A 27,360-nucleotide genomic window follows, 5' to 3' on the forward strand; every position below is an offset into this window, starting at 1 on the left:
TATGAATATATATAGAAGAACAATGTTCTCAATTAATATTCTAATGGGGTCACGTATGATCGAACATGACTGACCTAGACACGCCTATATATATATTATCTAGGAGATATGTAAATTCGTCTGGCTCTCGATTAGGCAAAATAGAAACTTGCCGTGTTCTCTAGCTGTCATTTATCGAAAATAATAGAGAAAAAAAAACAAAAAAAAAAAATAAAAAAAATAAAAAAACAAAGAAAAACAAATAAGTATACATCGTCGTCGTCGTTGTCAGCGTTGCTTCTTCTACGAAAGGAAAAGAAGGAAAAAAGGAAACAAAGGACAGGGAAAAGAAGAGGAAGAAAAAAAAAGTAAGAAGAAAACAACAATTTCAAGGAATGATGTCACAATTGCAGGCACTTCCTCCGTGGCCGATGTTGCACTGAGCCATGCACCACATATCCCAGTCGATCTCGTCTGATTTTGGAGGATTAGGTGCACTGCTTGCTTGTTGATTATTATTAACGTCCATGAAACGGGGAACGAAATTTTCGTCCTTGATTATATCTCTTCCGTCCATCATCATCCTCATCTTCTTCATCATCAGTCGCTGTACTTCTTGTCTTCGTCCTTCTTGTTTTTGTATTTGTTGTCGTTGTTTTTGTTGTTGTTGTTGTTGTTGTTGTTGTTGTGTTTGTTGAAATTTGTCGGAAAGTTTGGTTGAAATTCGTAACCGATCTATATTCTCTTCCTTTCGATTGTTCAACGACAAAGAAGGATAAATCTTTCGGCAATCGCATCGTTCTCGATCTCGAAGATATTGAAAAAGATTACGACAATAATGTCTTCTCTCAACTGATGCAAGACAAAGCCTGTTTAAGAGGTCGTCCACTTCACGGCCACGACGGCCTTCCTCGACTAACTGAGAAGTAACGTGGACCTCGTCCTCGTTCACCGAGAGGTTCTCCGCGCGGCATAAAACTACGCATGCGTTATTGAAAATATAAGTCCTTGCCGGGACGATCCTGGCGTGGCCGAAGAACATCACCAGCAACACCCACCAGGCCAGAGGCGTCATCTGAAAGTGATGGCTAATCAATATCAAAAGTGGACTTCCTCCCTTCCTCCCACCCTACCACCCAACCACCCATCCACCTACCCACCCTTCTACTCCTAACACTAAGCTTCCCCACCTTCACCTCCTCCCTCTCTACCTAGCGACACCCTCCTATCCACTTTTTTCTACTATCTCTTTTTCTTTTGGAGAACGAAGAAGAAGCATTTCCTCGTTTCTAACCAGAAAGCGTAAACTTCTTAAATCAAATAGATTTTCTTATATATAATATCGATATTGTTACCCGTCGATTTGATTTTAGTATGGCCTATGAATAATATCGATAACAGATCATATTTTTTTTGATCTCTCTCTCTCCCTCTCTCTCTCTCTTTTTCTCATCTGCCAAAAAAATTTTCTTTGTTTCTTATTAATGATAACGATCCGCATTTTTACATAATTAGATCATCAATAAGTGAGACTGTACGTGAGATTAAATCGTCTGCTTTTCTTTTTTTCTCCTCTTTCTTTTTGTTTTTTTTTTTTTTTTTTTTTTATTGTTTTTTTATCAACTCGAGAAAAAAATTATCGCGTAATTCTGAGATCAAAAGTCATTACGTTTGATTGTCTAATATAATTACAAAAAAAAGAAAAAAAAGAAAAAAAAATCATATATTTTATTAATCAAATCAATGAATGAAAATTTGTCTGTATAAATTTGCAGAAATTTATAATCATTATATTTAATCGTTTACGTTTTATTAGATAACAAAATGATCGAAAGAAAAATTAATTCTCATTTTGATTTGACCATTGAATGACATTAAGTCGGATGATTTCCATTGATTGGATCTAATGAAGAGATACACAAATATGATGAATAATTTCATTCACGTAAATTATCAATTATACGTATCTACTACTATCGAGATAATTCCAAGTTTCTAATAGTTGAAGCATGAAATAACTATGACGAGAGAAATCTGACATACCTAACTGTTACGTGACATACCAACTAATACGAATACCATTGATAATATTTGTTATAGATGAAATATGTTAGAATGTCCTCGATCAGATATTACTCGCATTCGATCAATATATCCAATTATAATAAATTATAATAAGCCTAATATCGTATAAAAGAAAAAACAAAAAAAAAATAATATCATTTCGAAAAATAATCTATTTCACGATCGAATCTTACCTGATTGATTTTTTCTTTTTTCTTTTCTTTACACCCAAAAGAAAATAAATAGATAAATATATTAACGAAAAAAGAAAAAGAAAAAGATATTAAAGAAAATGATACTACGAGTTAGAAACTTAAAGAACGTAATTATCAGGACAAAAACTTTTAACAGACTGAATGATCGTGAATAAGTGTACGACGTATCGATACTAGATAGGTCGGTAAAAATCTTCGATTACATATAATACGTCGATACGATGATCAATGATAAATGATAACGCGCATTCATACACGTATCGTATCAACGTGCTTTGTGTATTGTTTGCAAAATATTATTTTCATTAAATATCTTTTACAAAAGAACTTCGTTCGATTCCATATGGATTAATATCATATTCATATATTATACCATAGCTAAAGATATGCATCGAAGTATTTTGTACGTATATTTAAAATTATTACAAATTTTTAATAATTACGATAGCTATTAAAATTTTATTCGATCGTATCGATAAGTCCTGATATCTTGTTTAGACAACAAAAAAAAAAAAAAATATATATATATACAAACAAAAATAATTCAGTGCGTTAAATGTAAAATTTAATGTTTCTTCAATTGAAACGTAATTCATTTAACAAAAAGATAAAAGGAATATAATTCGATAAGCTACATATATATCGTTCCTACGTAATACAAGAAGTTAGTTTATATATAGTTAGGTTAAGGGACTGCGTCAAAGATTACAAAAAAAAAAAAAAACAAAAAAAAACAAAAAAAAAAAAACGAAAAATAAAACAAGATAGAAAGATAACATAGAGATAACAAAACTAATAGGTACCTCCTCCTCTTTTATTCTGATGTAACATAATCTTCGATATAATCTTAACTTCGTTGAAACTCTTTTCTTCTTTGAATCAATCAAATTAATTTTATTAATTAGCCATCGAAGTAGATCACGATTTCTATCTCGAAGTAGATCAATATTATCTATCTCTCTATCTATCTTCATTTTTTTGCTTTTTTTTTTTTAGGGTGAAGGGACGGAGGGAGGAAAAAGGAAGAAAAAAATAATCGTCGATAATTCTTATCAAAATTCTAACGAATCGTATATGTAATTATCTCTGTTAATTTTTTTTTTCCTTTTCTCTCTCTTTCTCTCTCATAAAAAATTTTTTTTCTTTCTTGCACATAACGCAGCAAAGATATATTACGGAGTAAAGCAATCAATTACAACCCCGTACAATGTACATAATATAGATCTTATCAAGGAGATCTAGAGCATGCACTTTGCTCGACCTCGATCCTATGTATACTATTTTCAGTAAATCTACTAATTTCGCGTTGCAACTCGTGAAATATTTCACGAGTGTAACAAGGTCGTTTCAAAAGTTCTTAGAATTAATCTTACAAAGGTAAGTTTTTGTTTTTTTTTTCATTTTCCTTTTAACTTAGGATAATGTAATTTTTACAATCTGAAAAAAAAAATAAATTAAACATAACGAAAGTTTCGAAAAAGTCTAATCGATTTTTACAATGACCTATTGGAATTTCACGAACTGTATTTTTTTGTTCTCTCTCTCTCTCTCTCTCTCTCCCTCTCCCTCTTTCTCTACTTTTTATTATTTTTTTCTTTTGTTTTCTTTTACTTTAATTTTATTTTTCCTATAGGATTCACGATAATGGAGAATGGAAATTCAGAACAGATGCCGCCGGTGAATTCTTTCCACGATGAGCCCTTGGGAAGTGTTGGCTCGATTTAAACTTTCGACAAGAAAATGCGAGAAAGAGATAGAGCTATATATATATAGAAAGGTAGATAAAGAGAGAGAGAGAGAGAGAGAGAGATTTTTGCCTCCTCTTTTCGTCTCACTCTCTCTCTCTCTCTTTTTCCCTGTTTTTCTCGTACACTTCCTTCAAAGAAAGTAGAAAAACTGTAGGCGAGTATACGATCGATCTAACGTCTGTGGTTGCATTAAATCCTCCCGACCTACTACCCTCTTCCTCCCCTTAGCTACCATCCACGCAGAAACGACCCCTTCATCGACTCTTTCCACCCTTCTATTCTTCTCCATCCTTGTCTTTTTATTCTTCTTTTTTTTCTTTACTTCTCTTCTCTTTTCTTTTCTTTTTGTGTTTCTTTTCTTTTACTTTTTCTTATGTCAGATATATAATGACACAAACTATGTTTCATATCCGAGTTTTGTTAGTTCGCTTTTGGAATTTTTTAATAATACTTTTTAAGAATTTGTGTCATCGATTTTTAAGAATGCATTACAATTCATTCTTCTATCTAATTCGTTGGTATTTTTTAATAGTTTTTAATAAACTATCTCTCCGTCTCTTTTGTTTCTCATCAATGAATAATTATTACATGATTTATTTCACTTATCATTTCGACGTTGAAATTTTTTTGATAATATTTCTTAATAAAAATTAAATTCTATAATACTAGATTTGATATTATTATTAATCAAGCAAAAGGATTTCCAATGAAATAGAAAAAAATATCATCATCGTTTATTTAAATAATTAATTATTAAAAAATTCTATATATAAATTATTGGCTCTGACGAATGCATAGTAATCATATATATACAAAGAAACGCATTTGTTTCTAGAAAATAACAATCTGAATACTTTTAAAAGCTTTATACAATAAATCATTGTCCCGATATGAAATTCTCAGCCAACGTTGTTAAATCATTATTATTAAACGTGCACAACTTATAAGGAAACTAATATAAATTATTGTCTTATGATAATATTCAGTATTAACTATTAATCTTCCAACAATACATAAAGAATGATAATTAAATTATCGAGTAACCCGATAAGATTAAAATTCAAAAAAATAAATTTCATTTAAAGGATTCAAATAACAAACTATCTGAATTCGATCGAATCGAATAATTTTTTAACTGAATGAAATAAATCGTTGTAGACACTTTGATGAGACTATTGTCACAGGATACGACTAGGAACTATTCGAAAGTTTAACTTAGAAAGGAATACATCGAAAAACATGTCTCTCGAGTGTCAATCCCCTCTGTTATGTCATGTTAACATTCGAATGTGACAGTAACGATGAGGAGTAACGCTTTAACACAAGAAAATACAATGAAACAGGATCGGAGTTACGTCGTCGTCCTGAACGTAAGCAATGAATCCTACGAGATACTGAACGCATATATGCGCGCGCGCGCGCGCATACACTCATCCTATGATTATATATGTGTGTGTATCTAGACAAGTATATTGCAACATAGAGAAAATAATGTGAGTTACGTGAGACAAAGGGTATATCGACCTCAGTGGTGGTACATCTACGTGAACATTTACACAGGTCGAAAGTATAATAGTTTACGACATTCCCTCCCCCCTTCTCCACCTAGCCCTCCTCCACTCCTTCTTCTCTTCTTCCTCTACCTCTTTCTTCTCCGTCGCTACCTTCGTCTCTTCCTCTTTACAACGAAGGACGGAGTCAAGGTATTGATTAAATTCACCAGACGGCCATTTTGGCTCGCTACACGATTGGTTGTCGTCCATTTTGTCCTTCCTGTCTCTCTCTCTCTCTCTCTCTCTCTCTCTCTCTATGTCTCTTTCTCTTTCTCTTTCTCTTTCTCTATCTCTTCCTCCTACTCTATTTCCTCCTACTCTTCCCTCCTATTTTACCAAGCTCAAGAGAGAATACTAAAGCGCAGGCGTCGTGATATTTACCAGCGAAGAAATCGGAACGGTCAGCAGCAATTGAATTTTCCCAGCATCTACCTACGTTCATTTAATGTCGAACACAATAATTTTTTTCTTTGCTCTCTCTTTCTCTCTCTCTCTCTCTCTTTCTCTCTCTCTCTCTTTTTCTCTCTCCTTATCACCTTCTTCAATCCACCCACCCTTCCTCCCAATTATCCCCCCACCCATTTCTTACATATTTTCTACTCGACTTACCTACTTGATAAACCTTCCGAACTAGACTACCCCATTTTCCCATCGTAAATATACGTACATCCTTAATCTTTCCACGAAATATGAATAAAAAAAGAAAAAAAAAATATATATATATATGTATATGTATATATAATTGTTGTTAATTACTTTGAATGATCAATTAACGAACGATCATTGAATCGAATTCGAAAGCAGAGAGAGAGAGAGAGAGAGAGAGAGAGAGAGAGAGAGAGAGAGAGAGAAAAGAAAAATAAATAAAGGATGACAATAAATAATAAGAAAAAAAAAAAAATAGAAGATAGAAGAAAGAGTATATATACGAAACCCTGGTGGTTGATAATACACCTTGGTGAAAAAAAAAAATAAATAAAAAAGAAAGCAAATAAAAAAAAAAGAACAAAAAAAAGAAAATAAGAGAAAAAGAGAGAAATAAACGAAAAGAAAAAGAGAAGAGAAAAATCAAAGGACAATTTTTGAGGAAGAAAAAGAAAAGATTGAACGTAGGCAATATACATATATACTAAACGTCTATATATATATATATATATATATATGCATGTATTCCTGTATTTGCCTGCGTGTATTTGCGCCCGCGCGCGTGTGTGTGTGTGTGTGTGTGTGTATGCAGAATGTGTCATGACGTCAGAGAATGACATTGGATTGGCCGAATATGAACACGCCTGTAGGAACCGCCCCCGCATACGTCGCATTCGAATCCACCCCTTAACCGTCTCTCTGCTTAAGTACGGGGGTGGTTGTGGAAGCCACGCCCACGTAAAAACAACCCCCTCTTGGTCTTTGCTATGCCCACGCTCGTGCGTCGGTCGTACTCGAAGGAGGAAACTGGGTCAGGCATACTCGAGGCAGGCCGAGTCAGGCCGAGGCTCGAGAGTCGTCCAGGAGTTTTCGACTCGAACCAGTCCCTTCGAAAACTATCCCGAAGCCCATCGTCGTCGTCGTCGTCGTCGTCACCGTCGTCGTCGTCGTCGTCGTCGTCATAGTCGTCGTCATAGTCGTCGTCATAGTCGTCTTTGTAATCGTCATTATTATCATCATCGTCGTCGTCGTTGTCGTCGTCGTAGTCGTCGTTTCTCAAATCGTCAGCTCAATTTCGTGCCACGATTTGCCTTCGAAGAAAATCCTTTTCGAATTTTGATCAATCAATTATATAATAATTTAAAAAGGACGATCAATCGACGAAGGGATAAGTAAGGTTAGTGTTCTTAATCCTTCATTATTTCTCTATTAAAAATGTATTATATATTTTCTCTTCTTTCTTTTTCTTTCTTTCTTTCTTTCTTTCTTTCTTTTCTTTCTTTTCTTTTTTCAACTCGTTTTCATGTTTATATATAACCAGCTATGCTAACACGCTTCTTTCAGTATATGCTAATGTGTGTATTTTGTAAATGATAATAATCATTTTTTCAATGCATGGATATCATTATTTCATACGAATATTCAATAGAAAACACATGATAGGAATCGTTCGTGTGAAAGTTATAGTCCGTAAATTGGGGTTAATTATCGATTTGATAAGTATTACATAAACGGGACGGATGGATTTATTTTCTATGAATTTTCCTAAAATTTCCTAAATTTGTTCGTATTAAAACTGTAATAATAATAATAATAATAATAATAATAATAATAATAATAATAATCTTTTTGGACGGAGAATTTTTATGATCTCTTAATAGGAGGGATGGGGATGGGGGACGACGGATAATTAATTGACTATATTATAAAATTTGCAAAATTATAAAGGATTGATTTCAAGAATTTATATATTTAAATATTTGTACGTTGTATTTTTAAACCATGGATTTAAAAATTGTACAATTTATTATAAATTAAAATCCTTCGAAATTAATCCTTTTATGCAAATGTAATAAAATAAAAAATTATTTAAATAATATCAACGGAGAAAAATAGAACAGGTCGATTAAAGAAAGAAAAATGTATGTCAAGAAAGAAAAAAAAAAAAGAACAAAAAAAGAACAAAAAAAGAAAAAATTGTACGTTTCAATTAATAAAATTGTCTACATTTAAGAATTAACAAAAAAGACCAAATTCATTTCGATTGGATCACTCGAATCGTTTCACTTCTAATAGTTATCTCATTTTTATATGCACGTCTCATAAACGAAATCTCTCGTTCATATTTCCATTTTCCTTTTAGTTCTAGAAAATTAAAAATCCAATTAATTCTTTCAAATCGGAACGATCAGTTCAGAGAGCAAAGCTAAAAACTGCTCGTAAATCTGCTCGATAAATTTGAACTGATTCAAACATGAAGCTTCTTCTGATCATATTTAATTATTATAGCCGAACAAGGTCTGCTCTCTGTCCATGTTTCTTTTTTGTGGTCGCTCGGCCTATCGTGCTCTCTTCTCTACGTTTTTTCTTCCCGCTTTCTCGCAAGCAAATACAAAAAAAAAAAAAAAAAAAGAAAGAAAGAAAAAAAAAAAATAAAGTTACCAACGAAATAAATCGATAAATATAAATAAATAAATAAATAAATAAATAGATAAATAAATAAATGAACGAATGAAGGAATAAATGAATAAATGATATCTCTTGGCGAGACCAAGTTCGAAAATCGAGCGAAGACTGAAGCGGAAAATCTTGCTTGACTGTTGTAGGGACTGAAGCGAGGGACACAAGCAGAGACATGGACAATGTGCAAATGATCGGCACTAAAATCACAGCGATCAAGGAATACTTATATGTAAGACATCCGTATTTCGGTTCTCATCAACATAACTAACATATTTATCATAATCTTTATCATCATTTCCCAATTGATCGTCATTTACGTTTATTGTAAAATTTTATTCATATACGATAAATGTTAAATCAATTTTATTTATTTCTAGATAAAACAAAGATAAAGATCAGTGTATAAATTTTTAATTGATTCCAAATATTTGTTAATTTAATTTTTAAGATGAATTTTATAAACCCAAGAGATTCTATGATCTAGAATTTATTACAATGAATGCAATTTTCTTTTTCTTTTTCTTTTTCTTTTTTTTTTCTTCTTCTTCTTCTTTTTTATAATTTCAGAACTTTGCAAGGACGCACTCACCCACAAGACTAATGAGTAACGAAAATACCTACTCCCTCTCCAGGGAACACTGTAACCTCAAATACTCGGGTAAGTCATGAAAAATCTAATATAATTTTTCCTTGCATTAATGCATGCGAAATGATTTTTTTTTTTTTTTATGTAAAATCAATATTGGCACCAATATTGATTATCTTCTAAATCACACTTACAATATTTCTAACGCTTTTCGAATTGATACAATTATACAATTATACATAATGTTCCTGCGGACAATAATTCCTTTCCTTTTCCTCTAAACATATATGTAAATTTATTTTCTTTTTCCTTTTATAAATAACTATATAGAAACAATTAGTACGATTAATGTGAAAATAAAAATCAAACTCGCATTAAACGCAATTTCACAATATTTCTGACATTTTAAAAATAAGTACAACTCCAGTGTTCGCATGAACATAATTCTTTTAACTACATTTAAACAAACAAATATTTTCATTTCATTTAGATTATTTATTTTACAAACGATTGGTATGACCGATTAAAAAAAAAAAAAAAGAAAAAATGAAAAAAAAACCACAGAACACCGAACTCTCATTATATGTCAAATACTTAGAAAAGCGGGGAGGGTGGAAAAAAACAGAAAAGATCAGTGCCCTAACTTCTTCAAAGAAAAAAAAAAAAAAAAAAAAAAAAAATCCTCATAGCTCACAATATTGTCGTGATTTCGTGAAGCTTGCGGCTTCATCGAAGGGGTGCATAATAATAGAGGATTTAGAATCGGCCCGAAGTGAGGTTTCCTAGGCGGCGAGTGGCTGAGGACAGATTACACGCCGCAGGGTACAAAGAGTAGAAGGGTTTCGCAGTCTACGTCTCGTGTTTGCACATTGGGAAGTGTTGGATAGCGATAAGGTATCTCTGTTACGTGACGTGACCGCCATATTCAAATTTTCAAAAGATCCTTCTTTTTTTTTTTTTTTTTTTGTTTTGTTTTATTATTCTTTTTCCTTTTTCATGCTAATCAAAAAGATCACTTGCCACGGATGTATAGTCACGAACCAATTATATATATATATGCACTATTTAAATATTTCAAATTTATTCGAATTCGTAATATAACAATAACGATAGAAAAAGATAACCATATTGTTATTATAAATTAATCTCATAATCTCTCAGTTTATAAATAGCCAGAACTAAAGGAACTAATTGCCAGTTATAACAACCCTCTTAAGAAGAATCGTTTTGATTAAAGTTAGATAGGTTTGAGGGTCCAATGCAAACATCTGGGTACAAAACGATTACAATAGGCAATAACTTAAAATAAAATTGATATAACGCGATTTTCTTTATCTTCTCGATATTAAAATTTAAAATAAAAGAAAAGAAAGAAAGAAGGAACAATAGCAAATGTAACAATGATTAATCACTCATAATTAAATCTAATTCAAAGAACAATATATATTTAACTACGGAAGGATACAATTATTCAATTACCTTTTTTTTTTTCTTTTTTTCTTTGACTTGATAAAGAATTAATAATGTGTTTCCTTATCTCTTATCTAGCCAGTTATATACGAAACGATTTACTTCCCTTATTTGTACTCTGAGAAGTGCTATAAACCTCGAGAAAAAAAGAAAAGGAGGAGAAAGAGAGAAAGAAAGAAAGAGAGAGAGAGAGAGAGAGAGAGAGAAAGAGAGAGAGAAAGAGAGAGCATAGCATTTGGACATTAGATTGATGGGGTAGGATTAGCCGGATCCCAACCGTTGGAAGCCGAGGATTTCCCTTGTCTAACCAAAGGCTCAAAGCGATTCGCCATCAGGTTCAATGTTCCCTTACTTTCACATTGGAAGCATTATTCAGCACCCTTCTTCTTCTTGATCATTGAAAGAAATACTTTTCGAATATATCTACGTGAATGTTTCCAAAGAATGTTCAAAGTCATTCCCTCTCAGTCTCTTTTATTATATACTTTCCTCAAAAAAAAATTTTCAAAAATTAAATAATATTTTCAATGATGATCTAAATAATTCTTTATAAATGATAATAATAATAATAATAATAATAATAATAATAATAATAATAATAATAATAATAATAATAATAATAACCCTAACATAATACTTATTTGGATTACATTAATTTCATTGTAAAGATTTTAATAGAACCGAACTGACAATATATTTTTCAATGACACTAATAATAATAATAATAATAATTACAATGATGATGATTATGATGATGATGATGATGATGATAATGATAATTTGATAAGTGCGAAGTGCCTGGACGTACGCAAACACATAGACAACTTCAAAGTCAGTAACCTGTGTTTATCCAAGGGATCACGTTAATGCAATGGAAAACGAGAGGGGTATTTTATTCTATGGGATACATTATGGTTAGCCTAAGATAGAAGGACAGGCCAATCTACCAAGGATTTAGTAGAGGCACATTCAAACGATCCATCGTATTTTATTTTTTTCTTTTTTTCATTCCCTATTATTTTTTTTTCTTTTTTTTTTTTTTTTTTTAAAGAGATCCTCCTAACGCTGTCGTCGAGTATATTTATCGTTAAAAAAAAAAAAAGAAAAAAGAAAAAAAAAGAAAAGAAAACAAGTTGCAACAAAAAACTCTCATATTATTGCATATATAATTGAAAGTATTGCTGATCTAATGATGGATGTATATCGAAATTGTCGACTAAAATATTACTGTACATATATCCTTAGAATTTAGAATTTGTTTAAAAAAAGATCTCTCTCTCTCTCTCTCTCTCTTTCTCTCTCTCTTTTTCTCACACGCACACACACACATACACACTCACTCTTTGAAATGTACGAAAAGAAAAATGTGAAGGATCCAGATCGAAAATCTGAAGAAGAAGACGAAGATGATGTCATCCCACCAAACAAGTGAGAGTGTGTCAAAATAGGTCTATACTTTCAATTGTTTGATGAGGTGAAATCATTTGAAATGCGTGTCATTCAACGAGGATGAACAAAATGAACTCGACGGTAGGTCGATTAATGCGTATGCAATGATAGCCGTCAATATGGATGACGATAAAATGATTTATCGTTTATTTTAATCACCGAAGAGATTTCACTTGATTATAACAATTAGAGAGTTATCATAGTTGCGTTTTTATCAATGTTTTCTTACTCTTTTTTTGTAGTTTTTTTTTTTTTTTTGTAAATCGTAGAAAAGAAAAGAACAAAAAAATAAATAAATAAAGAAGACAGTTTAGACTTTAATTTTTCTTTTACTTTAGACTTTAATTTATTCATGACTCGGAGATTCGATTAATGAAAATTAATTTGGAATGAAGTGTCTCTCATAATACTTGATGTATTTCAATTCAATTTGTTTTTTTTCCTTTTTTTTTTTTTTTTTCTTTTATTTGTCGTTCCTAGACATCCTGCCTCACAATGCCGAAAGTTATCCAGCGACGAAAGAGTTCCTGATGAAGGTCGTGGACATCCTATTGGATTACATCAAAGCAACGAACGATCGAAACGCTAAGGTCCTAGATTTTCGTCATCCATCCGAAATGATTCGTTTGCTTGATCTCGAGATACCTGACACTGGTCTGACTTTGCAACAACTATTGATCGACTGTTCGACGACATTAAAGTATCAAGTGAGAACGGGTAAGTCAATTTTATATGATCATTTTTTTCTTAACAAAATCAAACGAAAGTTTCTGCGATGATATTAAAAAATCAATCAGCCCTCTCTTACCGATTTATTTCTCACGAACTAAAAACTTTTTTTTTACAATCTCAAACGAATGACAAGGAAAAAAAAAAAGAAAAAGAAATGGTGAGAATTTCTTTCTTTCTTCTTTTTTTTTTTTCTTCTTAAAACTACGAAGGGAAAAAAATATTGAGTATTGACGTATAGCATCGAAGAGCATAGTGTTATCACGTTTTTTTTTCTTTTCGGGATAAGAACATAATTTATAGAAAGATTAAGATTAGGAAAAGAGTGAGACAAGATAAAAGGAAATATGAGAACGTCCGAGTATGCTTCAAACCACTATCACGCTTCTCGATTCACGAGGGTGATAAGCCACATAATTTCATATTCAATTTAGCATACGGTGAAAGTTGGTGGCTACGGAAGGGGGACAACGAAGATAAGCTTGCTAAAAAGATGCTTCCGGACATTCCCTAACACCCCTGACATATTCGCGATAAAAAGAAAAAAGGGGGGTGGGGGAGAAAAAAAGAATAAGAAAAGTAGAGTGAAGGAGAAAAAATGAAGAAATTAAAAAATATAAAACCATGACTATCAAACAAGAGACGTCTTTTTTCGCTGGTTAACACATTAAATTAAATATTTGTAAAAAAATAAAATGATACTGTTGGCTTACCAACAGACATACACACTTTGGACCATTTAAGATAAAAATAGGAAGAAAAATATATTGAGAGGAAAAAAGTACTGTGAGGATTAAAACATCTTCTTTAACTTTAATTTGACAAATTAAATAGAATATATTGATCAAAATAAAAATGAAGACTAGGATGAAATAAATTTCATTCCGAGAATCCTAATAATGTTTAGAAAGTCAACCGGCAACGTGTAGGGAACCACAAAGTTCGCCAAATCTCCTCCTGAAGATTCGATTACCGAAGCTGAATGGATGCTAATGCACAATAGAAAAGAAAGAGAGAGAGAGAGAGTCCTAACCAAAGTTAGGCCAGAAATCTGGCCAACGTCGTCTCTCTGTGCGATCGAACGATGCCAAGAGAGTTTGAGAGGGTGTGGTGGGGTGAAGTGGGAATGGATGAAAACGTCACCCCTCTCTGCTATCGTAGGGGCACGTGTACGTTGATATACGTGCTGACAAAAACTCGTTATTAGATTATGTGTCTGGCAACTATCGAGAAAGAGTACCATCGAATGTTTTTATTCCTATCTATCTATTTATCTATCTATTTTTTTTCCAACTTTTTATCACTGTCTCGTCGGATCAATTTTTCGATATATATATATACATTTTTTTTTTTACACTAATATCGACAATTTAATAAAATAATGAAAGAGTGACGAAGAAAATCATGAATAAAATATCACGAGAAAAATTAGAAATGATTAGTGAGATTAGAAATATTGAGATTGTCTTTGATAGCTTAGTCTACAAACGTAAGACAAAGAAAGAAAACATATGCAACGATAAAAGAAACTAACGAAGGAATTTTTTTTAACTTCGAACATGCGTGAGGGAGTAGATCAAGATCAAAAATAATGATCCTGAAATTGTACGAAAAGCTATCTTCTTCTCACATAGAATTTTAAAATGAAATATGATAGAATCCGTCTGACATTTTCGATCGATCAAACTTAACAGTTCGATAAGATTTTACAAAAAGATACATACGTATATCATAAAGAACGTATATCTCTCTTTCTTTTCTGTTTTTCTTTTTTATATTTTTACGATAATATATTATTATACGAAATTTAAAGCGACAAAGCTATGTATGTGTCAAATTTTGAAGATCATTGGATTATGCGAATTGTGAAACTTATTTGTCCATCGGCTGAACAGGTTCTATCTTATTCCACTTGAAAGTAGTTTAAGTGTAAACTAGGATTAAACTTTGTGACGTGTGTTTATGTGTATATATATGTCAATGTGTCTGTGTGACCTAAAATCGAAACTACAAAATATTCTTTTCTATTCTTCTTTGATCTACATTTTGCCAGTGTTATCGAAAACGGATACTCTAGTTCCTTCAATACCTCCAGGGTAAAGAACTTCGTGCTAAGGAACAACTGTCTTCCATTTGACAAGTTTCTAACTTGAGGAGAGACTTTAAAATTCTTTAAAAATTTAATTTAACAAATTTTATTTTTTACTATTAACCATTAAATATAAATTATGTCTACGATGAGGGCAAAAAAGAAAAGGGATTAAATTGGTGTACCGATATTAATTTCAAAATATCGTGCAGGAATTCGAAGGGAGAAAAAAAAGATGCAGGTCATATCTATAGTAAAAAGAAAGAAAAAAAAAAGAAAAAAAAAAAAGTAAAAAAAAGAAAAAAATTCCCCGCGACAGTGTCAACGCACGTGGCACCATTGCGCACAGGGTGGCGAATTCTATAAGATCGGTGTAATTAAGAGCCATTTCTACACGATTTTCCCCCGGTGGAGAAAGAGAGAGAGAAAGAGAGAGAGAGAGGGAGAGAGAAAGAGTAGGGTGAAACGGTAAATAGGGGTGAGCATAGGGGATGACTAGAACGATACAGTTCGTAGGGAAAAAGCCCCTTTTGCGATTCTCCAACGTCGAAAACGGCTGGAGAGTATAACAGCTAAGGAATTTAAATTAGTATCGATAGCTATTTGTGGAATTCAAACAAAAAATATTTTCATAAATGAACAATGAAACGATTAAAATGCCTGCCGCTTTTTTTTGTTTTGTATTATTTATTTATCACTTATTTTTCTATCAATCTGCTCATTAATACAAACTTAATGCAAAAGAAGAAAATATGAACGAACGATGAAAAGATGACGAAATATTTATTTGTTTATTTCGAATTTATTTATTTTTTCTTTTTTCTTTTTTTTTCTTTTCTTTTTTTTTCATGTCAACCTACTCATTAATATAGGTAAATAAAAAGAAAAGAAAAGAATGATTGGAAAAATGTTATTCGTTTGAAAATTCGCTAAGTGTTTTCCATCTTCTTGAACGATATGATTGATTATACAGCATTAACGTTAAGCCAGGGTTACACACTTCTCTTCATACAAATCCTAAGTTCTAATATATCACTAGAGGGGTCTGCTTTGAACAGGTTCTCCTCGTGGCTTACGAAGCCACTCGGTTTCTTTCAGGCACACAACGTAAGACAAGAGTAAATTAGTTGGAAAATGATTCCACGAGAGAGTCTAATCGTTGCCTTGTCTATAGAACCGAAAGAAACAATTTCCTATATAATCTTATCAAATGATACTCGATAAGAGAATTCGGACTTTTACGTAAACAATTTTTTGCACAATATTGCATTAAATCAATTGACATGATGTCTGTCATTTATTTCAATTATTTGCACTTCTTAATTATTTTCTTTCGTTTTCTTTTTTTTTTTCATTTGTTCACTCATTACTCTTTTGCGTTTTAATATTATTTTGCTAAAAAAAAAAAAAATATATATATATATACATATATACCAATACAAATATGAAATATACAATACAATTAAGAAAAAATTATTATATTAAGATTTCTAATGATTTTCTCAATGATTCTCTTATTTAGATAAATACGTACAATTTATTCTGGCGAGGATGCAGGTATATAATTGTCGAATAAAAAAAAAGAAAAAAAAAAAAAAGAAAAAAAAAAACAAGAAGAAGAAAATACTTATATAAAAGAGACTGTCTGAAAAATTTTCGACAATGTTAAATTTCAATTAGTAAAAAAAAAAAAATAAGACGTTCGCCAAAAATCAGAAGCAAAAAACTCAACAGCATTCATGTTTGAGAAAGGAAACGAAGATTTAATGTTAATTATATTTAAATCGGCTTATCTCGCGCATTTGGTATAGTCCATGTTTGCTTTTCTTTGCACGAAGAAGGTATAGTTTGAGAGCCTCTGCAAACAATCTAGTCGAGCAGCGACGCGTGTGACGCGCAAAATGCGGGCGCTTCGGACCATCGACCCTACTACACCCTTAGACCTTCTACCATGTTCTCGTTCGATGTTTCTGTGAAACTAAAGAGAGAGAGAGAGAGAGAGAGAGAGAGAGAGAGAGAGAGAGAGAAATAGAGAAAGAGAGAAAAACAGAAAGAAAAAGAAAGAAAGAAAGAAAGAGAGAGGAGAGGGAAATCTTTCTTCTCCCCAAAACCGGACGCGTGCCACGATCTCCAGACCAAGATAATTGCGAATAACAGCGCGACAAACGGCTCGAATGCCATTGCACGATATCACATTTTGAGGGTGACTTTTTATCGAACCATTCCTATCGACCTATTCTCTCTACAAAGGAAAAAAAAGACAAAAAAGAGAAAGAAAAAAAAAAATTTCACTATCAAATTCTACGATCACAAATTCAAATGTACGATTATCCCCTAACCGCACTTATTGCAATAAGGCAGATTGCAATATCGAGTCGGTGCGAACGTGTACACATTTTTTTTTTCTATTTTTGTTTCTTTCTCCTAATAATCGTACGAAGAAAGAAGAAGAAGAAGAAGAGGAGGAGGAGGAGGAGGAGGAGGAGGAGGAAGAGGAGGAGAAAAAAATCATCTCGCGAGATTATCTTCGACAAACTTTAACGTCACTTTACTGGATTCGAACGAAGGGTGTGGCTAACATCCGACATCTCAAAGAAGGATCCTGTCGAACGTCAATCTACTTGGCTAATGCTACAAGATTAAAAGATTCTTACTGTCAATATTATCGCGCGTGAAAACGTTCCTATTGCTGACGTAATAAGAACGAGAAAAGAAAAGAAAAGAAATATAAAAAAGAAAAAAAAGAAGAAGAAGAAGAAGAAGAAGAAGAAGAAAGGAAAAAAGAAAAGAACAAAATTCACACAGTGGAATCCATGTTCAACGAAAGATTAAAGTAATAAGTAAGTCAATAAGTAAGTAAGCAAGTATTATGAACGCAAACATTTAACAAGATCATTGTAGAAATCTTCTTTTGTTTTCAAAAAGCTAAAGAAAATCTACAACAATGAAAGATAGGATAGTAATGAGATACTGAAAGGAGAAAATGTAGTAGTACATACAACTAACAATGTACATGCAATAGTGATGGTCGCAGGCACGCAACCCCTGACTACACCAGAAGGCAGACTCCCATCAAACAGAAGCATTAGACTTGATCCGTGCACGATGTTCAGCCAAGCGGATGACAACGTACTCAGCGAGGAGCTTAAAGTTCTCTCTCTCTCTCTCTCTCACTCTCTCTCTTCCATATACCTTTAACCTTTGCCAGCGTCCATGAGAACATATAGATTAGGGTTGACACCTAGGGTAGAAAAGTTTTTTAGCACGTGCCCTGTCAAAATTATTAATTACGTCAGAGTTAGAACAGTGTCATTAAGCGTCATTAACATCTAATACCATTTAAAGCAATCACGATTGTTACTTAGAAGAAAATTTGATTTCTATGAAAGAATGTAATTAATTAAAGAAAATTAATTCCAATCAAATCCATTCGCTTTATCGAATTTTTCCAATCAATTATAAAATATGTTTTTTTCTTTATATATATATATATGGATATATATGTGTGTGTGTATTATTTTTTTCTTGTGTTCTTCTTTTTTTTTTCTTCTTTATTTTCATCACACAAGGACATCCACATTTCTTCAATCAACTGTCCTGTGGTCTTGATCTGGTGTCGATGGCCGGCGAATGGTTGACGGCGACGGCGAATACAAACATGTTCACTTACGAGATCGCTCCTGTTTTCATACTAATGGAAAATGTTGTACTTCAAAAGATGAGGGAATTGATCGGTTGGAATTGTGGCGATTCGATCCTAGCACCAGGTGGATCCATCAGCAATTTATATGCGTTCCTAGCGGCAAGACATAAAATGTTTCCTTCGTACAAAGAACGTGGTCTTTCATCGATAGGAGGCCAACTCGTTATGTTTACGTCCGATCAGGTATGATCATTGGGTCATGTTCTTTCTTCTTTCTTTCTTTTTGTTTCTTTTTCTTTTTCTTTTTCTTCTTTATAGAATCTTTTAATATCCTATTTATATGTACCATGTATGTATCTTGTTGAAATCAGTGTCATTATTCCGTGAAATCGTGCGCTGCCGTTTGCGGCTTGGGTACCGACAATTGCGTCATGGTACCGAGCGACGAACGTGGTCGAATAATACCATCGAAATTGGAAGAACTTATCCTAGAACGCAAGGCTAAAGGTCACATACCATTCTTTGTAAATGCAACAGCAGGGACAACCGTGATCGGCGCATTCGATTCAATACCAGAGATAGCTGATATTTGCAAGAAATACAAGCTTTGGCTTCACGTAGATGTGAGTAAAATTTTAATCTATCTATTTATCTATCTATCTATCTATCTATCTATCTATCTATCTATCTATTTGTCTGTCTGTCGATCAATTACGAATTATTCAGGATAATTCGCACGAGATAATACCTAAATGCCAAGTTACGAAAGAGCCTTAACGTTAATAATAAATGTGAGAAACGGAGAATCTGTCGAATAGAGTCACCCTTGTTGAATTCAAATCAAATTGCTCGCAAGGAAAGCCGGGAAAACGTCGGATTTATAAGTCAGTATTTAAACGGCCATTTAAACGTGAATATATCCCCAGGTCTCACTCACTATGAGATATCTATTTTCGAAAAAAAAAAGAAAAAAAAAATACATTTTCCTTTCCCTTTTTTTTTTCTTTTTGTTTCCCTCACAACTTTTCCTTTATTTATTTTTACAGGCAGCTTGGGGCGGTGGTTTACTTCTATCTCGAAAGTACAGACATCCAAGATTGACTGGCATCGAACGGTGAGTCCTAAACAAAAGAATTTCTAACATTTTACATAGGGCCTCGACTTGATCTACGAGTTTTATTATAGTTCGACTAAGGGCTTAGCTTTATGGATCCTTAGGCTTCGAAAAAAGAGAGAAAAAAAAAAAGAGAAATGAAGGCTTAGCGGAGTATATAGAATAAAAAAATCAATACTCATAGGCTTTCAAGGAAAGTCCTGAATATATATATATATATATATATATATATAGGTATACATAATTTTGCATGATAATACCTAAATGCAAGGATCAAAAGATATTACGTATGTAACATATTGCTATAAAATATATCGTGAAAAATGGCGACCACTAAGAGTATTTGGAAAATATTATATTTCTCGAAAGGAAAAGAGAGAAAAGGAACAAAAAAAAAATAAAAGAAAAAAGAAAAGGAAAACTCTCGAAACAATTTATCACGTTGTCATAATTGTAATAATTGATTTAAAAAAAAAAATATATATATATATATACGTAAGGAAAATTTCATTTACGTTTTTTAGTTTGAGACGATGGGGGTCAGTGTATTTTCGTGCTATTGTGTTTCGTTCAAACTGGAAGCAGCGGCTGGGTACGATAGGGATGCTGAGATTAATCCACGATTTGCATCTGAGCGCATCTGTATCCCCCGAATCGATAACAGACAGTCCGTGACCCTAAAAAAATGTGGCACGAGGTTTCCTCTCTCTCTCTCTCTCTCTTGAAAATTGAAATCCTATACATGTTCGTACGAAGATATAAAATGAGAGTTCGTCGTTGTGCCAATAAATAACAAAGAAATTTTCAGTACACACGTAGGAATATATGTATATACATATATATATATATTTTTTTTTCAATCGTTTTTATGAATAAATTCAATATTGTGCAATATAGATATCGAAATGAATTTGATCGATTTATTATTTTTGTTTTTCTCTTTACTTTTTTTGAATTTAATGATCGACACGAAAATACATCTCGATCCTACAAAATCCAATTAGCAATATTTCTCGAATATTACAATAAAATTTAATCGATTAGGATCAATTAGTACATGCGTCGTTTTTTCTTGTTTTCTTTTTCAATTTTTTCTTTATTTATAATAATCGATCGAAAAAAGGGATCATTCTTTGGTTATTGAAAGGTTCTTTTTTTTTTCTCTCTCTCTCTCTCTCTCTCTTTCTTTTCTCTTCTCTCCTGTCTTTCTGTCTTTTGGAATGGACTGTACTGTCAGTCGGTACTTCCTTCCTGAAGGTCTTGATTAAAATGGCAAACGAGAAGAAGAGAAAGTCCATGGGCACGAGCAACAGCTGGATCGGTTCCCTGGAGCGCATTTGCAGAACAGAACTCTCCTCTTATATTGACGCGCCACAGCATCCGTGAGCTGTACACCATCCTCCACCTCCTCCTCCTCCTCCTCCTCCGCGAGCTTGAAATAAAAGCCCGTGCCTCGACAATGCTGGATTAAACTCATACAAAGGGACCTCCCTCTCTTTCTTTCTCACTCACTCACTCACTGTCCTTCTCTCTCTCTCTCTCTCTCTCTCTCTCTCTCTCTCTCTCTCTCTCTATCTATCTTTCTATCTATCTATCTCTATTTGTCTCTCTCTTTCTCTCTCTCTCTCTCTCTCTTTCTCCGTGTTTCATATACTCTATGTAAACGTACGTAGGAAATCGTACGTTTTGAAAAGAGGAACTGCTGTGATTTCGTCGCTATATCAAAAAGTCACAAATGATTACGAGTAAAAGATCATCCAAGCGAGACAGGTTGGAGGACATCAAATAATAGACACGATATCTGACAATGACTTCTGAGTATCTTTTTGTTTTTATTTTTTGCTTCCTCTTCTTTCTTTCTTTTTTCTTTTTATTTCATTGTTTGTTTGTTTTCTTTCCTTCTTTTTTACTCATCGTTCTTACATCCCATAACTCATTCGACCAATCGTCAGCCCATTTCTTTCTATCCAATTCTCTTGTTAACTTCTTCTCATTGCGATGAATATTTTTCTTCAATTTTTTTACCATACTTTTTTTTCTATATTCCATGACAAAACATTTTCGCTACAATACAAGTACATTAGAATTTTTAGAAGAATTTCTTTTTTTTCTCTCTCCTCTTCTTTTTCTTCCCTTTTTTATCATCGTATTTTTATTTCATTTCATTGTCATTCCTTTCATTTCTTTATTATGTAAAAAGTTAACATAAAGAAAATCAATATGTCACTATACTCTTAAAGTAATTATAATAATTAAATAATACTTTTGAAACATTTGCATAAGAAATCAATGCTTTTCTTTTCTTTTTATCTTTCTTTTTTCTTTCTTCTTCAAGAATCCATTAGCATATATTTCAATGTTAATCATAAAATTGTTATATAACAAATTTACAAGATTGACGATGATAATTATGTTAATTATATATATGTATATCGGTGTATAATAGCAATGTGTGCAAGGAACGTAATCAAAGCTTCAAATTTATGTGTTTCATTTAATGCTTCAATGATAATTATGGTAATTAGTAGTCAAATACTAGCATACCTACCATATTCGCGTTTTGCACGTAGCTTTTGGAATTGGCATGAGGAACGAATTTGAGAGGAGAGTCAGAAAATAGAGAGAGAGAGAGAGAGAGAGAGAGAGAGAGAGAGAGGATTGGTAAAAGCGCCAACCCCAGCTGCGAATCGCATTAATCAACTCGAAGCTTTATATTATGCACGGTTCTACGAGAGGTTAGATCTACTTAATCGAAAAGAGAAAACTTTTCTTTTCTTCTCTCTTTACATTTCATTCTGAATCGATGCGAAAAAAAAAAAAAAAAAAAAAAAGGAAAAAAAAAGATCGCCGTAGAAAAGAATTTTTTTTTTTATGCAAAATCAATAAGTACAAAAATAAATATAAAAATCACGGATAGAATAGGAAAGAAACGGGGGAGGGGAGAAAAAAGAGAGAGAATAGAAAAAGAAAAGGAAGATTTGAACTAAACATGATACAAGAAATTCCGTGCATCCAAGAGTAAAGTGAAGAGTGACAAATGGATAGTGTCTGTCGACGACACGAGTCTCTTTCAGGATATTTCAAGTGTCCTTAAATCATTCACAGTATAGTTAAAAGGGCATAAAGGGTCAGTATGATGTGTTATATGTGTCATTTGCAAAAGGAACGATAACATTTGTCAGCGAAACAAATCTCAAATATATATATATATATGTATGTATGTATGTATGTATGTATGTGTATATGTCTACACATATATATATATATATATATCATAATATTAAATTATAGAATACATAAAATTTTCATAAAATTCACGTTTTATCCCACTTTGAAAACAATAAGTTGAAATTAATGACTTAATCGATGATCAAATTCCTCGAAATATTTAATTTGTTTGAATGATCGGTTTAACGTATAAACGAAGCCACAAATTGGTGTCAAGGACTACCCATCAAGGCAGGTTCTAGTATTTCGTGATCTCTTGGATTAAGAAGGGTTACTATACAACACACACGGCAGGTTTTCTCCTATCGAAGGGGTGTGTGTGAAGTTTAGCTGAGGGTTAAATCCGATCCCGTGGCTATATTAATAGCTCTTCTCTTGAATCGATGGACCCCATGAAGAGTGGAATACAGGGCATATGAAGATAACTCATATTTTATCCCCTATTGGTCCCTATGGGAGTGGATAAGAGTTTGACGGCCAGCTGAGCTTAGTTGAACTGAGCTTTTTCAGTTAGGCTCGATATATACATATACTATATACATATATATATATATATACCAAACTATATATATATATATACTTCGCTTCGACAGCTTCCAGATAGGATGCGTCAAAGTGAACGATAGTTTCGACCTAAGACTCGATAAACCTCACTCCCATGAAATTCCTATAAACAATTCGGAATATATTTTCTACAGGGCCGACTCGGTTACGTGGAATCCGCACAAATTGATGGGAACTTTACTTCAGTGTTCGACCATACACTTCAAGCAGGATGTAAGTAAACAATTATAAACAAATCTAGTAATACATGATTCTGAAAAGAGATAAAAAAAAAAAGAAAATAACGATTAAAAAGAATTACTGATATGAACACAACGTAATTGAGATTTAACGGATGTACATACGATATAAATCAAAATTATGATAAATCTGATAGCTCAAAAAAAAACCCGAACAAAACATACACACACACACAAGCAAACAAAAATAACAAAAAAAAAAGAAAAACAGAACCATCTATAGTGACTGTCAAAAATGATTGGACAAAATTGCTGACGAATGACGTGAGATTTGACGTGTTCGAATACCATTGGAAAGGGCGATGACATAACAACGCTATGGCATTCCATGCTATGGGGTGGACCTACGTGCCCACACACTCCTGGAATTTAATTAAACTAAGAGATAACATATGTTGCCATAGTCCGTCGGCGAACTGCCGACGAAGTGCCGCTGGATTGCTGGAGGGTCTATCCCTCCGATCCAACTACCTTGCAACCACCCAACACCGTAGTTATTGCTAACTCTACTCACTCTCTCTCTTTCTCTCTCTATCTTTCACGAACACTTTCTCTCTCTCTCTCTCTCTCTGTCTCTCTCTCCCGCTTTTCTTCTTATATTAAAATTCCGCACACCGGCTGCACCACATCTAGCTTCTGTAGATCATTCTTCCTCTCGATGTCACCCGTTTCTTCTTGGCAAACTTTCTTATCGAATTATTCAACAAGAAAATGGTAATGTCTTTCGTTCAATTGTTACCTTGATTTTATACAAAATTGTAACTAAAACAAAAAAAAAAAAAAAAAAAGATCAATAACGACTCGAAGACAAAAACGTAAAGAACTTTTATAGTTATTTCTCCTGGCTGATTGATTTTTTTCTTTTCTTTTTTTTTTTTTTTTCTTTACAAAATTATCTCGTTTATGAAAATTAATTATTCCGAACTAAAAAAACTGATAACTATACAATAACTACACTGATTGATAGCTACACGATACTTTGCAATATTATCGATTCATTTTCTTCAAAAATTAATTACTCAAATATAAAATTGACACTTCGTTTGATTAATTACTAAACAATTTTCAATAAAATTATTTTCAAAGAAATAAAATCAAAAAAAGAGAGAGAGAGAGAGAGAGAGAGAGAAAGAAAGAACAAAAAAATTTCATGACTAAGTATTACACAACTTTCATCGATATTAAATTTTTTACAAAAAGTAATCGATCCAAGATAAAAATCGAAGTATCTTTTTCGATCAATAGCTACTTGATTATCAATAAAATTAAATTTACTCTTTATCTTCTAAACTTAATTCTACGAAAAAGAAAAACAACAGATCTCAAATCGTACGAGCTCATATATATATATATACATACATACATACATACATACATACATACATACGTATCACCCGTAATCCAAATTCTAATTACCAAATCCATTCGATCAAACCTTAATAAGAAATTAGAATTAATTCAATCGAGACAAAATGGCGCTCATTCCCTAATCACCCTTTAATGACCCAAAGCTTAACAGGTAGTCGAAAAACGAAATGGTGGAATATCCAGGTGGTTTGAGTAAACCACCGCCATTTTGTAAATTCAATACCGGTGTAACTCCCACCTCTTGCGCATGTGTTAAACAGCCGTATCGACCCAAGCAAGCAGCTCTTTACTCTTCCATCCCCTCTTCACTCCTCTCCTCTCCTCGAACCCTTCTCGTCTTTCGTCTCTCGACAGCTCTGTAAATTTATCTCGACGACGTTTTATTGCGCGAAAATGAACGTGCCAAACTCTCTACGAATATTCCAACGTGTCACATTTTTATCTGTCATTCTTTTTTCGATTATAGGGTCTATTAATTAGCTGTAATCAAATGTCAGCGGAATACTTGTTCATGACCGATAAACTCTACGACGTACAATATGATACCGGTGACAAAGTTATTCAATGTGGTCGTCACAATGACATTTTCAAACTCTGGCTACAATGGCGAGCTAAAGTAAGTCAACAAAAAAGGGAAAAGAACAAAAAAAAAAAAAGCAAAAAGAAAAAAAAATCTATTTATATAAATAAATAAATATGATATCTGATTGAAGAATAGTCGTACAAATTGATGACAAATATTTTCTATTGTACGATAGGGTACGGAAGGTTTTGAAAAACACATGGACAGGTTAATGGAACTAACAGAATATATGGTCAGACGTATCAAACAAATGCCAGACCGATACTACTTGATTCTCGAGCCTGAAATGGTGAACGTTTGTTTCTGGTATTTGCCAACGCGCGTTAGAAATATGCCGCACGGTCCGGAAAGAGAAAAGATTTTGGGCGAAGTAAGTTTTGAAGAGGTCTAACGTGTGAAAGTTTAAGAAAGGAAAAAATCAAAAAATTGTTTTTATAAAGAGAAAATTCTTAAAATAAATAAAATAATCGTCTTTAGATCTGCCCGATCCTGAAAGGTCGCATGATGCAAGCTGGTACATTAATGGTTGGTTATCAACCCGATGATAGGAGACCCAACTTCTTTAGAAATATCATTTCGAGTGCTGCAGTTACAGAAGCTGACGTTGATTTCCTATTGGCTGAGATGGATCGACTGGGTCACGATCTCTAAGCTATCTGCCTAATAATATAAAATTGATCGATCGATCTTCTCATCCTATCCGACTCATCCTATCGATACGGATAAAACCGCACGAACGACGATTGATCTAAATTGAGAGAAAAACTATATTGACGAATAATATTTATTTAGATGTGTACAAAACTCACGTGGCCAAAACTCAGATTCGCATAATTCATGAAATATTAATCGTAATTAATCGTAAGAAACATGCGTTAATACGGGCGGATGCATGCGGCCTCTTTTTATTTTTGTTTTGTTTTGTTTTGTTTTGTTTTGTTTTCTATAGAATAATCAGTCGATTATGATCATCTTCGATCATATTTAAAAATCTAATTTTAATATCATGTTTTTTTTTTTCCTTTTTTTTATAAGAAACGATCTTTTCATCGACGAACTATTCATAAACTTTTTTCTTTATATATGTTTTTTTTATTTTATTAAAAAAAATTAAATTAGATATTTTATGTGTATATATAGATATATACGTTGTTGTTATTTATTGAAAAAAAAAATAATAATAAATAAATTAATATATTAAAGTTTAAATTCGAGCCTGATGCACCGAACGCATTCGTTAATCGTTCCTTAGGACAACATAGGTATTAACATAATTCGTTTATAAGTGTTGACATCATTGTTTAAATAAAGAAACTAATAGCGTACGAAGAATGATCGCAAGTTGTTAACGCAAGTGTGAGCGTCTGTTAAAACAAAAGAAAAATAAATGAATAAATAACAATAACAAAATGAATACGAAGAAAAAGAAGAAAAAAAATAAGAAAGAGAAAAGGATATAAAAAGACAACAAACTGACGATGGTTAAAAGATACTCATAGTGTTTAAGATATTTAGATCTGTAAGGGAAATACACAACAGCATATCCATATGAAAATAATTACAAGAGAAAAAAGAAAAAAAAGGAAAAAAAAAAAAGATAAAAAAAATGTTACAACAAAGTAGATATTTCC

The 27,360-nt window shown here is 32.6% G+C and overlaps 3 protein-coding genes across 8 annotated transcripts in view; 1 reads left to right on the forward strand and 2 right to left on the reverse strand.

Annotated features, from left to right (window-relative positions):
* LOC118444008 (uncharacterized) lies at positions 1–24,423 on the reverse strand. Of its 2 annotated transcripts, none has more exons than XM_085663305.1 (2): positions 24,293–24,423; positions 1–1,054 (listed from the first exon to the last, which is right to left on the reverse strand). In XM_085663305.1, exon 2 carries the CDS (start codon positions 1,052–1,054, stop codon positions 368–370), a length of 687 nt encoding a protein of 228 aa, XP_085519431.1. In that variant the 5' UTR covers positions 24,293–24,423; the 3' UTR covers positions 1–367. The 2 variants fall into 2 exon arrangements, with proteins under 2 accessions (XP_085519431.1, XP_035727679.2); XM_035871786.2 differs by lacking the exon at positions 24,293–24,423 and adding an exon at positions 2,238–2,403 and having other exon boundaries at positions 3–1,054.
* The window catches only part of SIFa (neuropeptide SIFamide), a 37,828-nt gene that overhangs the window by 4,785 nt on the left and 5,683 nt on the right, over positions 1–27,360 (reverse strand). For 2 of the 4 annotated variants that reach the window (XM_085663307.1, XM_085663306.1), the window contains exon 1: positions 24,293–24,427. The exons of the other annotated variants lie outside the window; for them this stretch is intronic. The gene's annotated coding sequence lies outside the window, so the exon portion shown is untranslated. Of the gene's footprint in view, positions 1–24,292; positions 24,428–27,360 lie in introns of those variants that run through there. 4 annotated transcript variants of the gene reach the window in all.
* Gad1 (glutamate decarboxylase) lies at positions 7,046–26,778 on the forward strand. Of its 2 annotated transcripts, XM_035871778.2 has the most exons (11): positions 7,046–7,381; positions 8,811–8,896; positions 9,235–9,325; positions 12,653–12,889; positions 18,560–18,876; positions 19,005–19,256; positions 19,680–19,747; positions 23,674–23,752; positions 25,613–25,762; positions 25,905–26,099; positions 26,207–26,778. In XM_035871778.2, exons 2-11 carry the CDS (start codon positions 8,840–8,842, stop codon positions 26,378–26,380), a joined length of 1,620 nt encoding a protein of 539 aa, XP_035727671.1. In that variant the 5' UTR covers positions 7,046–7,381; positions 8,811–8,839; the 3' UTR covers positions 26,381–26,778. The 2 variants fall into 2 exon arrangements, with proteins under 2 accessions (XP_035727671.1, XP_035727672.1); XM_035871779.2 differs by lacking the exon at positions 8,811–8,896.

This window comes from Vespa mandarinia, chromosome 21 (genome assembly GCF_050613455.1).
Source record: "Vespa mandarinia isolate Hongniang chromosome 21, ASM5061345v1, whole genome shotgun sequence".
In the NCBI taxonomy this organism is placed as follows: Eukaryota; Metazoa; Arthropoda; class Insecta; order Hymenoptera; family Vespidae; genus Vespa; species Vespa mandarinia.